The sequence below is a fragment of the Tachyglossus aculeatus genome, chromosome 18 (assembly GCF_015852505.1).
Source record: "Tachyglossus aculeatus isolate mTacAcu1 chromosome 18, mTacAcu1.pri, whole genome shotgun sequence".
Classification (NCBI taxonomy): Eukaryota; Metazoa; Chordata; class Mammalia; order Monotremata; family Tachyglossidae; genus Tachyglossus; species Tachyglossus aculeatus.
Genome location: NC_052083.1, coordinates 15,739,746 through 15,754,150, shown reverse-complemented (window position 1 = coordinate 15,754,150; position 14,405 = coordinate 15,739,746). Strand labels below are relative to the sequence as shown.

Genomic DNA, 14,405 nt, shown 5'->3' with positions numbered 1-14,405 from the left:
CATAATGCACCACTTACCCAAGAAAAGCCTATACAGCCAATGGCCCCAGAGAGCATGTCTCCCAGCATTGCTGGATAGGAACTGCCTGTTGGGAAGTAGGCAAAAAAGTAGGGGCTGTGCCAGTGGGTCACCTGCAAGGAGAAAAAGTTCATTTCAATGGTGATAAAGAGACGGGTGATCCATTCTTAAGGGATTCTGGGGCACTACTGCTTGGGCAGGAGATGGTCAGTTCAAAAGCCAGGAGCAGCTCTTTCCAATGTGAAAGACACCAGGATATTTGGTGCTTTTTAAAAGAGTTTGTAAAATCATTCAGGACAGTGCTCTGCACACAGTAAGCACTCAATAAATATGATTGAATGAATGAATGACTGATCTTTTCTAAGTGAGAACCAAGTTTTTTTTCCCCCATCATGTTCATATTCAGTCAAGAGCAATGCCATCAACTCTTCCCCCATACACATGTTTTCCAAGATGAAAAATACATACAGTCCTCTGTGGAAAGAAATGGCAATGTTGAGGTAGTTGATGATGTAGATCTTTACTAGGAAGCACAATTCCTTCCCTGGGCCTGGAAAAGGTGGTCTTTTCTTTTAAATGTAAGCTGGAAATAAGATTCACTGAGAGAGAGACTTCAGCATGGAGCCATTCTACCTGCAAGCTGTGCCTCTAATGTAAAACCAATCTTCTTTCCCTTTAATGGTTCATAAAAGTGGAAACAGCACACTGTAGTTTCCATGGATAGGTTAAGTCTCACATATAGATTCTCTCTGACTTATTCAGTTAAAAACTCATCCTATCTACAACAACCATAAACCTCAGGCCAATTGACAGGGTGGCCCTGAGTCATTCAACCTGGGTTAATCGAGTAAATTAACTTTGTACTGATGCCTGGAGCATTTCTTTGATGAAACAAAGAAGATTGGATGTGTCACACTGAGAAAGAACAAAAATATCATTTCTTCCCAGGGAAAGCCTGATTACTATTTTATTGGACTTTGGTTGGGCGTGGGGGGGTGGGGGGGATGATGTACATGCTAGAGTGTAATCTGCTCTCAAGTGGGTGAACCACTTGCAGATCTGGACCTCCTCAGCAGAGAGGTACGCAGATCAGTGGTGTGTTTAGATGGAGGGAGAACAGGATACTAATCTGGCAAAGGAGAGGTGCATAACAAACAAATACCTGGAGAGACCTAGATCCAAAGCAAACAACCCAATTGCAAGTAACATAACATCATGTTCCTGGGTCCACCTCCCTCTTTGGGTTGCCCACTAGCTTCATTAGCCCAAGGCTGTGAACCTAATCCCATTGAAGGAGGGAAGTGACTCTCACATCTCACTGAGAATGGGAGTTTGGGTTCCATCTATATTCAGGATTCTAGAAAAGACCTTGATAATTAACAACATGTGGGTGGGTCACCTGTACCTAGGCACCTGACAAAATCTGCCCAGTGTAGAATTGGTGAACCCTTCAGCAACCTGTCAGTTTCAGTAAGGGGTATCATGCCTTGCTAATTTGCTGGAGAGAATAATGATAAATAATTATGGTACTTGCTAAGCATTTACTTTGTGGAAAACACTATATTAAGATCTGGGATAGATACAAGGTCATCAAGCCAGACACAATCCCCATCCCACAATATAGGGTGGAGGAAAAATGGGCATTTAATCCTCACTTTACAGTTGAGGAATCTGAGGCACAGAGAAGTTAAGTGACTTGTCCAAGGTCACACAGAAGGCAACAAGTGAAGCCCAAATTAGAATCCAGGTCTTCTGACTCTCAGACCTGTGCTTTTTCTATTAGAACATGCTGGAGTTTGTCAATAAGCATATGGATGGAGAAGTGCCTGAAGGCATAATAGCTAGATTTTTCAAATGACTTCTGAAAAATCTTCCTCTCCATAAGCTTTTGAAAAGGTACTTAAAAAGGAGTGGAAGGGCTGCAAAAATACAGAAAATAAAATGGAGATAAAATGACCAGTTTTGGGGTGTGAAGAAGTTTTTAATAGTGGGGCATTTTCAAGATCAAAGCAAGGACTGATTTTACTTAGCATTTTCATAAATGATTGGAAGAGAGTTTCGAGTAAAATCTAAATTTATACGTGGCTTTATTAACTTCCAATTGATGTAATACCTTGCAGATGAGGATAAAATGCAGAAGAGCTTAAATGAGAATAAGCATAAAAAAAGCCTCCAAGGACAATAGAATAAATAATTCTGAATTCAGGTCCATGGCTCAGAAAGAGCTCTCAGAGTCATCATTTACCACTCATTCTGATCACTGGCTCACTGTATAGTGCAACCATATAGGTTGATAAATTCTAGGTATTAGCAGGAAGAGAAAGAAATTCAAACAAAAACTTGGGTTTATGTATGTGTAAAGAGAAGCAACGTGGCCTAGTGGAAAGAGTGCAGGCTTGGTGGTCAAGGGACTTGGGTTCTAAGCCCAGCTCTGCCATGTACCTGTTGTGTGACCTTGGGTAAGTCACTTAACTTCTCTGTGCCTCAGTTCCCTCATCTGTTAAACGGGGGTTCAAAACCCATTCTCCCTCCTACTTAGCTTGTGAGTCCCATGTAGGGCCAGATTATTTTGTATCTACCCCAGCATTTAGTACAATGCCAAAATCATAGTAAGTGCTTAACAAGAACCACAATTATTTGTATTATTATAGTGCTATGGTAGGTAAATACATGGAACGCTAGCCTAATTCTCATCATCCTAACTTAAGAAGCATAGAATAGTTTAGGTTAGGGAGAATGGAGGTTAAATAGATTAAATTTGGTAGAGTCAATTGTATTTATTGAGCATGTACTGTGTGCAGAGCACTGTACTAAGCACTTGGGAGAGTGCAATAAAACTATATAACAGACACGTCCCCTGCCTACAGCAAGCTTACAGCTCCTGGAAAGTGCTTAGTACAGTGGTTTGGACACAGTAAGCGCTCAATAAATATGATGGAATCAATGAATGAATGGAAAGCTATAAAATGAAAAGGTTGGGAACTTTTTGTCTGAACAGATTAATGTTGACAAGGCTCATGAGCGAAGACTACAAAATAATGGAAGCAATGAGTTGAAGGAGCACAAGAGCTGTCCTCTCCAGAAGCAGTAGACACCTGAGAAGTTGGAAGATCATCCACTTAATTGGTTTTCATTACTCAAAGGTGCTGCTTTTGACAATGAAGTTCACCAGTGGGTGTGTGCGTTTCTGAATGGGCCCATGCAAGGCCTGCAGTCTTGGCCACTTGAGCATACAAGATGGCTAACCTTTGTTGGGTCATCATCCTTGTTGTCTGCAGTGCATCTGGGGCTGTTTTTGCTTTTGCTTCCTTGTCTCATGATCTTACCACTGTCAGTTCACAAATACCCATAGTTCTTTGTGGGCAGGGAATGTGTTGGTTTATTGTTGTACTGTACTCTCCTAAGCACTTAGTACAGTGTTCTGGACACAGTAAGCACTCAAGAAATACAACTGAATGAATGAACTGTTCTTTCATCCATTGGAGAGCTTACCCATGTATGCTCTTGGGGACTGGGGAGCCTGATGCAGTGCCAAAGCATAGCCCACATTGACCTGCATCTAAAACTAGATTCTTGCTGCACTGATGGATTTGTCCCCTACAGAGCTGGTCTCTGTTTCTGAGCCAACCTTTTTCCATCCTGATTATTGCAAAACGTTTACTCAACAGCTAAGATTTCATTGCTCGTGATTCAATCTTGCCAGTTGATATTGTGTATGGGCCATAAGTGGCCCTGATGGAACTGTGCCAGGAGTTGGAATGATACTTGATAGTGTTGGAAAACACTACATTGCTGTAGACATTTACATTTATCTGATGTCAGACATGCCATTGCAGCTATACTCCCTCTACGTATCTACCAGAGGACATGTTGGCCTGAGAGATTAGATTTTCTATTTCCCTGTCCATTGGTGTACCATTTGTCTATTGCTGCATTGTTGAAGATGATATGTTCAAAGCCAAAAGGAAGACTACCTTTAGCACTGCAAGAGACAAGAATATAGAATTCATCGCCAGGCTGTAAATTGTGCAAGGAGACAATACCAACAGGTTGAAGAATGTTTTAGATAAATTAATGAGTGAAAGACATAATGAGATGTTAAAGAGAATATTGGGATGGCAAAAATCTCAAAATGGGTTTAAATAGATCTGTGGATGATAGGTCTTTGTGGATTCTTAAAAGGGGAAATATACAGAATTATAATTATTTATAATGCTGTCGAGGTAACTATCACCCTGTCTTTCCAAGAATATTTCAGCATTCCAGAGTTGGAGACAATTCCAGGTTGGAAGAACCATTCTGGACTGACTTGACCTAGTGTGGCATTGCTGATGTTTTTACAGGGAAAATCAGCATTTGAACAGAGCAGTTGGGGCAGTGGGGACCTTGAAGTATTACTAAACCTTTTGTCTTTTATCATCGTATCAAACATGAATCCGGAGGATGTAATATTGACAGAGGACCAGCTGCACTGAAAATATTGGAAGAATAAATCAGACCAAGCATGAAATGATTTCAAATTAATTTTAAAAAGGTAAAGCAATAGATAGTTAATTCCCCTGCACACTTGACATTTTCCACAAATACCGTTTTATGATAAGTAGCTTAGTCTTTGTGCACAGTGCAGCTAAACCTCCCAGCTCCTTTATAAAACATTCAACCTCGGTCTCCTTTCAAAGCCCAGAAGGCCCAGTAGTAATAAACTAGAAAAAAACCCCAGGAGAAATAATTGTTCTCTATCATATAAGAACCAATAATTTCTTAGTCTTCCCATTTAGAAGACAGATTTGTAAGCTCTCATATTTTTTCCACATACTTTTCCATGTCAAATATACACATACATAATTATCACAAGTGTAATATACACAGATTTCAAATGGAATTGTTTTGCTGGCTACAAATCAAAGACTTTGGGAAAATCTCTCCTATGCATATACAATTTACAGCTTCAGAAGATGGTTCCAAAACCATTTTCACTTAATAATGACTTACCCAAACATGATTATGAACATGGTTATCTCACTAAACATGCAACTTTAGTGTATAAGTATTCTAGTTCTCTTTTTCCTTTTGTCTATCCCTATTATTTTGCTATCATTTGCAGGATGAGTTGCTAGGTTTACTCAAGGACGTTCTAATTCCTGTGACCCATCACTTCCAGGTCATTAAATATCTTCTTCTTATCCATTTTCTTTTTTGATGATTTTTCAGTTGAATAAATGTAATGCCATTTAGCTGATGGATCTATTGCATTTGCTATTCCATGAAATAAGTTCTTACCCCAGGCATAACTACCCTATCAACATCTCTCATGACATCCTCAAAAGTTTCTGGCTCTTGCGGGGCCGAGTCTGGAATGAGATTTCTCAAATACCCTGGTTGCACCTCTGGAAAGACCTGGAATTTATCGATTTCCTCCATGTAATGTGCAATGTAGTCCACCATCTCTTTTCCTCTCTTGCGGAACTCAGTGATGTTCATAGTACCTGAAAGTCAAATCACAACATTGAAAGCAACACTAAGGACTCTCCAGACCACCATTTCAGGCTACTGCCAAATCTTTCCATATATTCTTTCCTGCCATTTCCCAGATTCACCAAACGATTACCAACCTGGTACAAGCCCTATTCTTGCCAAGGCTAAGACTATTACATTAGCCTCCCAGCTTCACCTCCCTCCAATCTATACTTCATCTTCCTGAAGCATCTCTCAGCTCACATATCTCCTCTCTTCAAAACACTCCACCAGGTCCAGGTGTTGAAGGAGAAATCCTTTCAATTGGCTTCAAGGCTCTCCACCATCTAATCCAAACTTACCTATCTGCTTTCTTCACACACTGTTCCTCAACTCACTATCCTTGTTCTTCCCAACCCAACCTGCTAGCTTAGTTCTTCATTCTCAATTTTCCCAATTCCATCCTTTTGTTCACACTGTTCCCCCAGCTGGAAACTCCCTCCCTTCCAACATCAGTCAGACCACAATTTTCCCCACATTCAAATCCTCCCTAAAATTCCATCTTCTCCCACCAGCTTTTCCTGATTAATTTTCCAGCCTCCTGAGCCATATCATTTCTTCATCTCTAGCAGTAATGAATTCAGTACTGACAATGATCCTAGCTCTGTCATGTGTCTGCTCTGTGACCTTGGGCAAGTCACTTAACTTTTCTGTGCCTCAGTCACCTCATCTGTAAAATGGGGATTAAGATTGTGAGCCCAGTGGGGGACATGGACTGAGTCTAACCTGATAACCTTGTATAATAATAACAGCGGTATTTGTTAAGTGCTTCCTATGTGCAAAGCACTGTTCTAAGCACTGGGGGGATAAAAGGTGTTCAGGTTGTCCCACCTGGGGCTCACAGTCTTAATCCCCATTTTACAGATGAGGGAACTGAGGCACAGAGAAGTGAAGTGACTTGCCCAAAGTCTCACCGCTGACAATTGGCAGAGTCAGGACTTGAACCCATGACCTCTGACTCCAAAGCCCGGGCTCCTTCCACTGGGCCACGCTGCTTCTCTATCTACCCCAACCCTTAGAACAATGCCTGGTATATAATAAGCACTTAACAAATACTACAATTGTTGTTATTATTATTGATCACTTACTTATGCAGGGCACTGTACTAAGCACATGGAAAAGTACAACAGAGCTGACAGACACATTTCCTGCCCACAATGAGCTTACAGAGCAGGATGAGATATATGTCTACTCACTGTATTTATCTTGACAGTGTTGTATTTATTTTTATGTTGGTCTCCTCCATTAGACTGTAAGCTCCATGTGGGCAAGGAATGTTTCACTTTGTTATTCTCTACTTCTCAAGTGCCTAGAAAGATGCAACTCACTTAGTAGATGCTCAGTAAAAGCTATCACTACTATTTCTATTTCACCCAGTAGGCTGGGAACCTTTATTAAAAACAAAAACAGAAACAAAAAATTGACCATAGGGGTAAATGTAGCCTGACACCTCACTTGGGAAGAATTTTTGGTCATGTCTTTTCTTATTGTGTCACTAGGCAAACACACTGTCTTCCCTATTCAAAAACAAATGTTCCATAAGAGGGTTTCTTCATCTGAATTTTTACTTCATATTTAAATTTTCTAAGAATGGAAACCAATTTTTTTTTCCTCTGGGTAAGCCGTGAAAAAAGAGTGCTTTATCTAATGGTTTTTACTGAATCAACCAGAAAGGTAGAACTCAGGGAAAAAAGAGGAACCAGGAGTCAACCTCTCTGTTGTGGATTCACTGTGGAACTTTGAGCTGGACAGGCTTCAGAGTTTTGGTTTTCCAGTAGCAGGAATCCATTTGTTGCTCTCAGTCATTCCCTATGACACCATTACATTACCCATTGTCTGCACACAATGTTCTGAACCTAGCGTTTCTCTGGGGGGATCCTGACCTGTCCTCTTTGCTCTAGACCCATTACCTTACCTTCCCAGCTTGATTAGCAGAACAATCGTTAACAGCAAACAATGGTATTTATTTTTCAGTGGGTGGGCACTTTCATATATCACCAGTGAGATTTCTGTTTCCTGACAGAAGGGATGTTTACTATCTGAACCTGGCCCTGACTCTGTGAAGTTCACTTAACTTCTTGGGTCTTCAATAATTATAATAATAATTATTATGGTATCTGTTAAGCACTTACTATGTTCCAGGCACTGTACTAAGCGCCAGGGTGGAGACAAGCAAATCGGGTTGGACACAGTCTCTGTTCTGCATAGGGTTCACAGTCTCAAACCCCATTTTACAAATGAGATAACTGAGACCCAGAGAAGTGAAGTGACTTGCCCAAGGCCACACAGCAGTCAAGTGGTGAAGCCAGGATTAGAACCCATGATTTAAATTGGAGAAATAAAATAACAAAGGTTTCCCAGAGGCCTTTCAATTCACCATGTTAAGACCTATTGTGTACCTCCTCAACATTCTCACTATGGGACACCAAAGGCAAAGAAGGCAGAGAAAACACTTTAAGAACACAGCAAGATGAAGCCTCAGACAATACTGCATTTCAGCAGAAAACTGAAAAGGTTTCAGTCCATCACCAAAAATAGAGCAACATGGCATAGTGATATCAAAAAAGAGGAGTGACTTTCTGAGCAAAGGTTTTGTAAGGAAAGAGAGACAAGGTGGCCAAAGAGAATACAGCACTAAGATTGCAAACATTAAACCTGAAATCACAACAAGGGATAGCTTCTTGGGAAGCATAATGTGGCTGTGGGTTCTACATTGGCCTTTTCAGGCACACAAACACTCAAGTGAATTTCACAGTCACTGACACCTCCTTCGAAGATATATATATAATAATAATATTGGTATTTGGTTAGCACTTACTATGCGCCAAGCACTGTTCTAAGTGCTGGGGTAGATACAAGGTAATCAGGTTGTCCCATGTGGGGCTCACAGTCTTCATCCACATTTTACAGATGAAGTAACTGGCACAGAGAAGTTAAGTGGCTTGCCCAAGGTCACACAGCTGACAATATATATAAAAGGAATATCTATATCTATCTATCTATATATATATATAAGATAGATTTATATATCCTTTCCTAGATGTTTATTTGGGGTAGGGTATAAGGATTTCAGATCCCTTTCAAAATATCAAAATAAATACCACTTCCACATTTTTCCTATCACCCTCCCAAAAGCTGCTATGTATTTGAAAGACATTAAAAAGGCTTTACTATCTTTTTTCCTCTTCATCCTCTTTCAAATCTTGGCTGATTTGTAGCCCATCCAAATAACTCAGTTAAAATCATTTATATGGCTTCGCCTGAGAGCAATAAGTAGGTTTTTTATTCATTTATACATAATGCTTGAAGTTTCAGGACCTCCAAGCTGGGCAAATATTGACTAGCAGATGGAAACTGAGATAACTTTTATTGCTCATGCTACCAGGCTAGCCAGAAGGGATTGTTTATATAATTAAATCTTGGCTTTTGAAAGCAGGAGCACAGCACTATATTTTATGTGTGGTAGGGTAAAACAACATGTTTTCTTAACTCTGTAAGATAAAAATTACAGTCCAATTTAGTATCGCCCATCCAAATATTGGCAAACAGTTCTATTCTTTAGGCACCTATGGGTTTAATTTCACAGCTTTTCATGCTCAGAACTCACTGCTTCTAAATGACAAAAATTTCTAGGGTGTATCTACCCCATGATTCCCAAACAGGTCTTGGAGCACATCTTTAGTATTAAAAACTGAGAAAAATTAAATGATTTCACAATAAATTCATCATCTATTAAAGAAACAGATTTCACCTTTCTCAAACTGATAGCTTTGCACAGACATTTATATTAATGTCTTTCTCCCCTCTAGACTGTAAGCTCATTGTGGGGAGGGAATGTGTGTGTTTATTGTTATAATGTACTTTTCCAAGAGCTTTGTACAGTGCTCTGCACACAGTAAGTGTTCAATAAATACGATTGAATGAATAAATGAAGCAATACAAAAAATAATAAATTGAAAAACTTGAGGTCAACAGACAAGTGAGAGGACAGGGGCCTCCTGCTGAACTGAAGCCATACTGGCATAATAATGATGATAATTATTATTATTATTATAAAAATAGTACTTGTTAAGCACTTACCATGTGCCAGTGTTCTAAGCACTGGGGTAGATGCAAGATAAGCAAGTTGGACACAATCCCTGTCCCTCATGAGTCTCAGAGTCTAAGTAGAAGGGAGTAGAACTTAATCCTCATTTTATAGATGAAGTAACAGGCACAGAGAAGTTAAGTGATTTGCCCAAGGTCACACAGCAGAAACGTTGGCAGAGCTGGGATTCATCCCAGGTCCTCTGACTCCCAGGCTTGTTGTACTTTACATTAGGCCAGGCTTCTTCTCTAAGAATAGTCCTGTCTAATAATAATCCATCAATCAGCAGTATTTATTGAGTGCTTACTGTATGCAGAGCACTGTACTAAGCACTTGGTAGTGTACAATATAACAATATAACAGAGTTGGTACACAAGTTCCCTACCTATATGAGCTTACAGTCTACAGGACTATAAAAGTGAAATTATTAAAATAGATCATTAAAGGAAAATTATAATTTTCAGTTCAGAGAAACCTGAAAGGTGAAATAATCTTCTAACTATAGATTGTGTATGTACTGTAATTTCCTTCCTCATCATCTATATTTTTCCCTGGTCAACCCATACCTGCACTTAAGTCTAAGTAATTCCACCATCTGATCTAGGAACTATGAACTACGATTTAGGGGCAACTCACTCAAAGATAGGAGTGACAGTCACGTTTGCACGGAAGATAAGTTCCGTACATTTCCTAGGGATTTATGTCTGATTGTCATTTATTCAAAAGATGTAGCATTGTCGTCATCTCACACACATTTCCACCCTTGTTTGAAAGAAGGCTGGGAGCACCTCTACTCTTCACTCATTCCATCGTAATCATTTTTCAGACAAACCAACGAAAATATTGATGGATTTCAGTTTTCAGGTAGTGAATGATGCACAGTTCATTTCCCTTGTTGATTTTCTCCTCCTTCTAAAATCAAATGTTTGACAAATTTCGCTGTGTAATATATAGATATAACCCCAAGCTCCTCAAACGAGTTGACTTTTGGGAAATGAGATTTGACTTTCCTTCGTTCCATCTCCCCAGGACTTAGCAGTTTGTTCAGACCTCTATATAGTGTTCCTCTAGGATAAAACTGGTTGTGAAATATTGAGGAAAAAACTGGAAGCTCCCTCTTTATAAACTTTGGGTTAGCTTATCCCCCAGAGTTGAGTTAAGAGTTAATTGATTAATTGTGGTATTTGTTAAGTGTTTACTAAGTGCTAAGCACTGTACAAAGTGCTGGGGTAAATGCAGACAATCAGATGGGCTCACAGTCTAAATGAGGAGAACAGGTATGGAATTCCCATTTTGCAGAGGAGGGAACTGAAACTCACTCAGAGTTCATCAGGATGGTAAGACGTGGCCCTGTATCCATAGCCTATATCGAGCATCACTGAGTTAAGAGGTCTCCTGAAGTAACCTTAGACAGATGAACTTTCAGAGGGTTGCTGGGGCTGCTTTAACTAACTTCAGGATCTGTAGGCATGTTGTTCCATAGCTTTATTAAAGCCACAAGTGATTAGCTAGCCTGCAGTTTCTGCCACATGGCAATGGTATTTGGCCTTGAGGAGCCAAATGTCCCAAGAAATGTACATCAAGAGGCTAGCCCTCTATTTCAGAGCTTCAAAGGATCAGGGAGTAGATCCTGTGATCCTCCTGATTCCAAATAATCAGTTCTCTGACAACACAGAGTTGCATTTGTGAAGAACCTGACTCTAAGAAGTCATTTCACGCAGCAGCATGGCCTAGTGGAAAGACCCCAGGCCCGGGAGTCAGAGGACCTGGGTTCTAATCCTGGCTCCACCACTTCTCTGCTTTGTGTCCTTGGGCAAGCAACGCAACTTCTTTGGTCCTCAGTTTCCTCATCTATAAAATGGGGATTAGGACTATGAGCCCAATGTGGGACAGGGATTGCGTCTAACCCAATTATCTTGATCTACCTCAGCACTTAGTACAGTGCCTGACAAATAGTAAGAGCTAAACAAATACCACAGTTTTTTTTTCTTATTATTTCTTTAGACATCAAATAGAATTCTATCCACACAGGTGCATATTGCCAGCATAATTATAATTGTAATATATGTTAAGCATTTACTAGTTGCCAAAGATTGTACTAAGCACTGGGGGAGATACAAGACAATCAGGTTCCACATGGGGCTCACAGTGCAAGTAGGAATGAAAACAGGTATTGAGTTCCCATTTTGCAGATAAGGAAACTGAGACTCAGAGAAGTTAAGTGACTTGCCAGGTGTCACACAGCAGGTATGTGGCAGAGCTGGGATTAGAACCCAGATCCTCTGACTCCCAAGTACCATGCTCTTTCCACTAGGGCACTCTGCTTCCCTAATAGCACTTTATCCTAAATGTACAGAGAAAGCACATGCTATGGGACAACTGACTGAATTCGCGAGGGAAGTAGATTTCAGACACTCCCTCAGTAACTCTTGGAAAAAATATGTTGTGGCGTTGGCCTTCAGTATTAAAAGACAAGATCCATGAGCTACAGAAGCCAAATGAGAAGAGCTCTCAGGTCTGGTGATAGCTGGGAGGTAGACTCATAATTGCTCTGCAGATTAAAATTCCATGAACTGGATTCTAACATGTCCAGGGTGAAAATTCATTCCCTGAAGTTTTGGAATAGTTCAGTGGAGCCCTACTATGCAGTTTCCAAGGATATTTAATCTTCAACCAGGAAGTAATATAGAACTGGGAAACTCATCAATCAATCAATAGCATTTATTGAGCACTTACTATGTGCAGAGCACTGTACTAAGCTCTTGATTCAGACTTTCTATAAGTAGGGCAAGCCCTGGAGGATGTTCATTCATTCATTCAATAGTATTTATTGAGCACTTACTGTGTGCAGACCACTGTACTAAGCACTTGGGAAGTACAAGTTGGCAACATATAGAGACGGTCCCTACCCAACAGCAGGCTCACAGTCTAGAAGGGGGAGACAGACAACAAAACAAAACATATTAACAAAATAAAATAAATAGAATAAATATGTACAAATAAAATAAATAGAGTAATAAATACGTACAAACATATATACATATATATGGTGATGTGGGGAGGGGAAGGAGGTAAGGCGGGGGGATGGGGAGGGGGAGAAAGGGGAGAGGAAGGAGGAGGCTCCGTCTGGGGCCAGAGAAAATTAAGCAGCAAACCAGCTGGAAATCATAACAACTGGGATATACGCATAAGAGGGCTGGTCAGAGAAACCAGAAGAAATAAAAGACTCAAGACTGATCTTCTGGTTTAGGTAAAAATTAACAGTGTGTAGAAAATGTACTAATTGGAAGACTGTCCTAAAATTAACAAGTAAAATGTTATCTGATTGGAGTAGAACAGCAATTTCTAACTAACTTACTCTAGAACATGCTTCCTGCTTTTCACTGGACCATTACACTGTTCAGCAGGTAGTCTTTTTTCTGCCTGTAATTATACCCAATAATGACCTTGACAGAGAAATAAGAGGTGATGTCCACTCCCATCCCCTCAAGATTGCAACCCAGGGCAGTCTTCACACCAGCCCAACCATCTTCCTGAAGCTAAAGATGTCCTTAAATATTCCAAAATAAGGATTTCCAAGTTGCCACATTTATGCATGCCTCCTTTTTACATTTTTCCAGGAAATTCAATGGAGCAACACAATGGATGAATACTATGTTGTTGGGAATATGTTATTTAGAGAATAGTAGTCACAAGAAATCAATTACAAGAGAGTGTCACAGCAGCAGATGGCACATTTCATGTTTCCATTGATAGGTCTTATTATCATTAAATATGGAGTGAATTTTCAAATTCAGAAAGTAAAGCAGGATGAAGCAGCACAAAGAGAAGCCTCAGGTTTATAAACCTCAAATATCTATTGATCTTTCATTTCACTAGCACCTTCACGGATGTAGATGAAAAGAAAAATGATGATCCAGTTAATGAGATAATAGTAAGTTCAGTCCAGGTTGAAGATGTTTTATCTGCAAAATGCAACAGAAGCCCTATTGATCAGGAAGCCCCATAGCCTGGGCAAACTCGTTAATGTAATTTTACACACTTCCATGTTTCATTAACTGAATCCCACCGAAGCTCCCAGCACCGCGTTTCTGGGAGATCTCCTATGCTGGCTGAGTCGCCGTTCATTTCATGCACAATTCCCTGAACACTAGGTTATGAATGTTGGGAGCAGACACTGCCAAGCAGTTTCAACTCAGCACCCTGGAGGCACCCACTGAAAAGAAATGCCTTCTTTTATGCAGCAACTGCTCTGACAGAGCAGCTTCCATTTTTGTGATTAAATAACGCCTCCTGGGGATCATGAGAGGGATATGTCTCTCTCCCAATGTTATTTTACCTATGCTTTCTTACTCAAGACAAACAAAAAATCCCATCATTTCCTTGAATTTCCTGAAGACATGGTTTATGCCACTTGAAAACCATAATGATATATCACTGTGTTGGTCCAGGTTTTCTTTGTTTCTCTCTTTTGTTCATTTATACCACTCAATAAATTTGAATAATCACACAACTAAATCCCCTGTAAAAAAAAAGTCTTTTCGCTCAGTTTTTTTCCAGTTACTTGAGCTCTTTCTATTTAAATAAATGTGACTGGAAGCTTCTTATCTTGGGCACGTATTTGACAAACTTCTATACTATAGATATAATGCATGAATGAACAAAAAGGAACAACTTTATATCGATATTCTCACAGTGTATGTTGGAAGATAGCTGCAGATTTGAAACTGTTGCAAGATTGGGTATAACATGCTTAACATAATTCTTATAAAATACAAAAATGAAC

General features: G+C 39.9%; 1 protein-coding gene across 1 annotated transcript in view; it reads right to left on the bottom strand.

Annotated features, from left to right (window-relative positions):
* DDC (dopa decarboxylase) overlaps positions 1–14,405 on the bottom strand; it is an 84,736-nt gene that overhangs the window by 54,487 nt on the left and 15,844 nt on the right. Inside the window, exons 2-3 of the mRNA XM_038760330.1 lie at positions 5,299–5,504; positions 18–131 (exon numbers count right to left, since the gene is read on the bottom strand). Of these exons, the coding sequence (XP_038616258.1) occupies positions 18–131; positions 5,299–5,499 (315 nt within the window). The 5' untranslated portion in view covers positions 5,500–5,504. The remainder of the gene's footprint in view (positions 1–17; positions 132–5,298; positions 5,505–14,405) is intronic.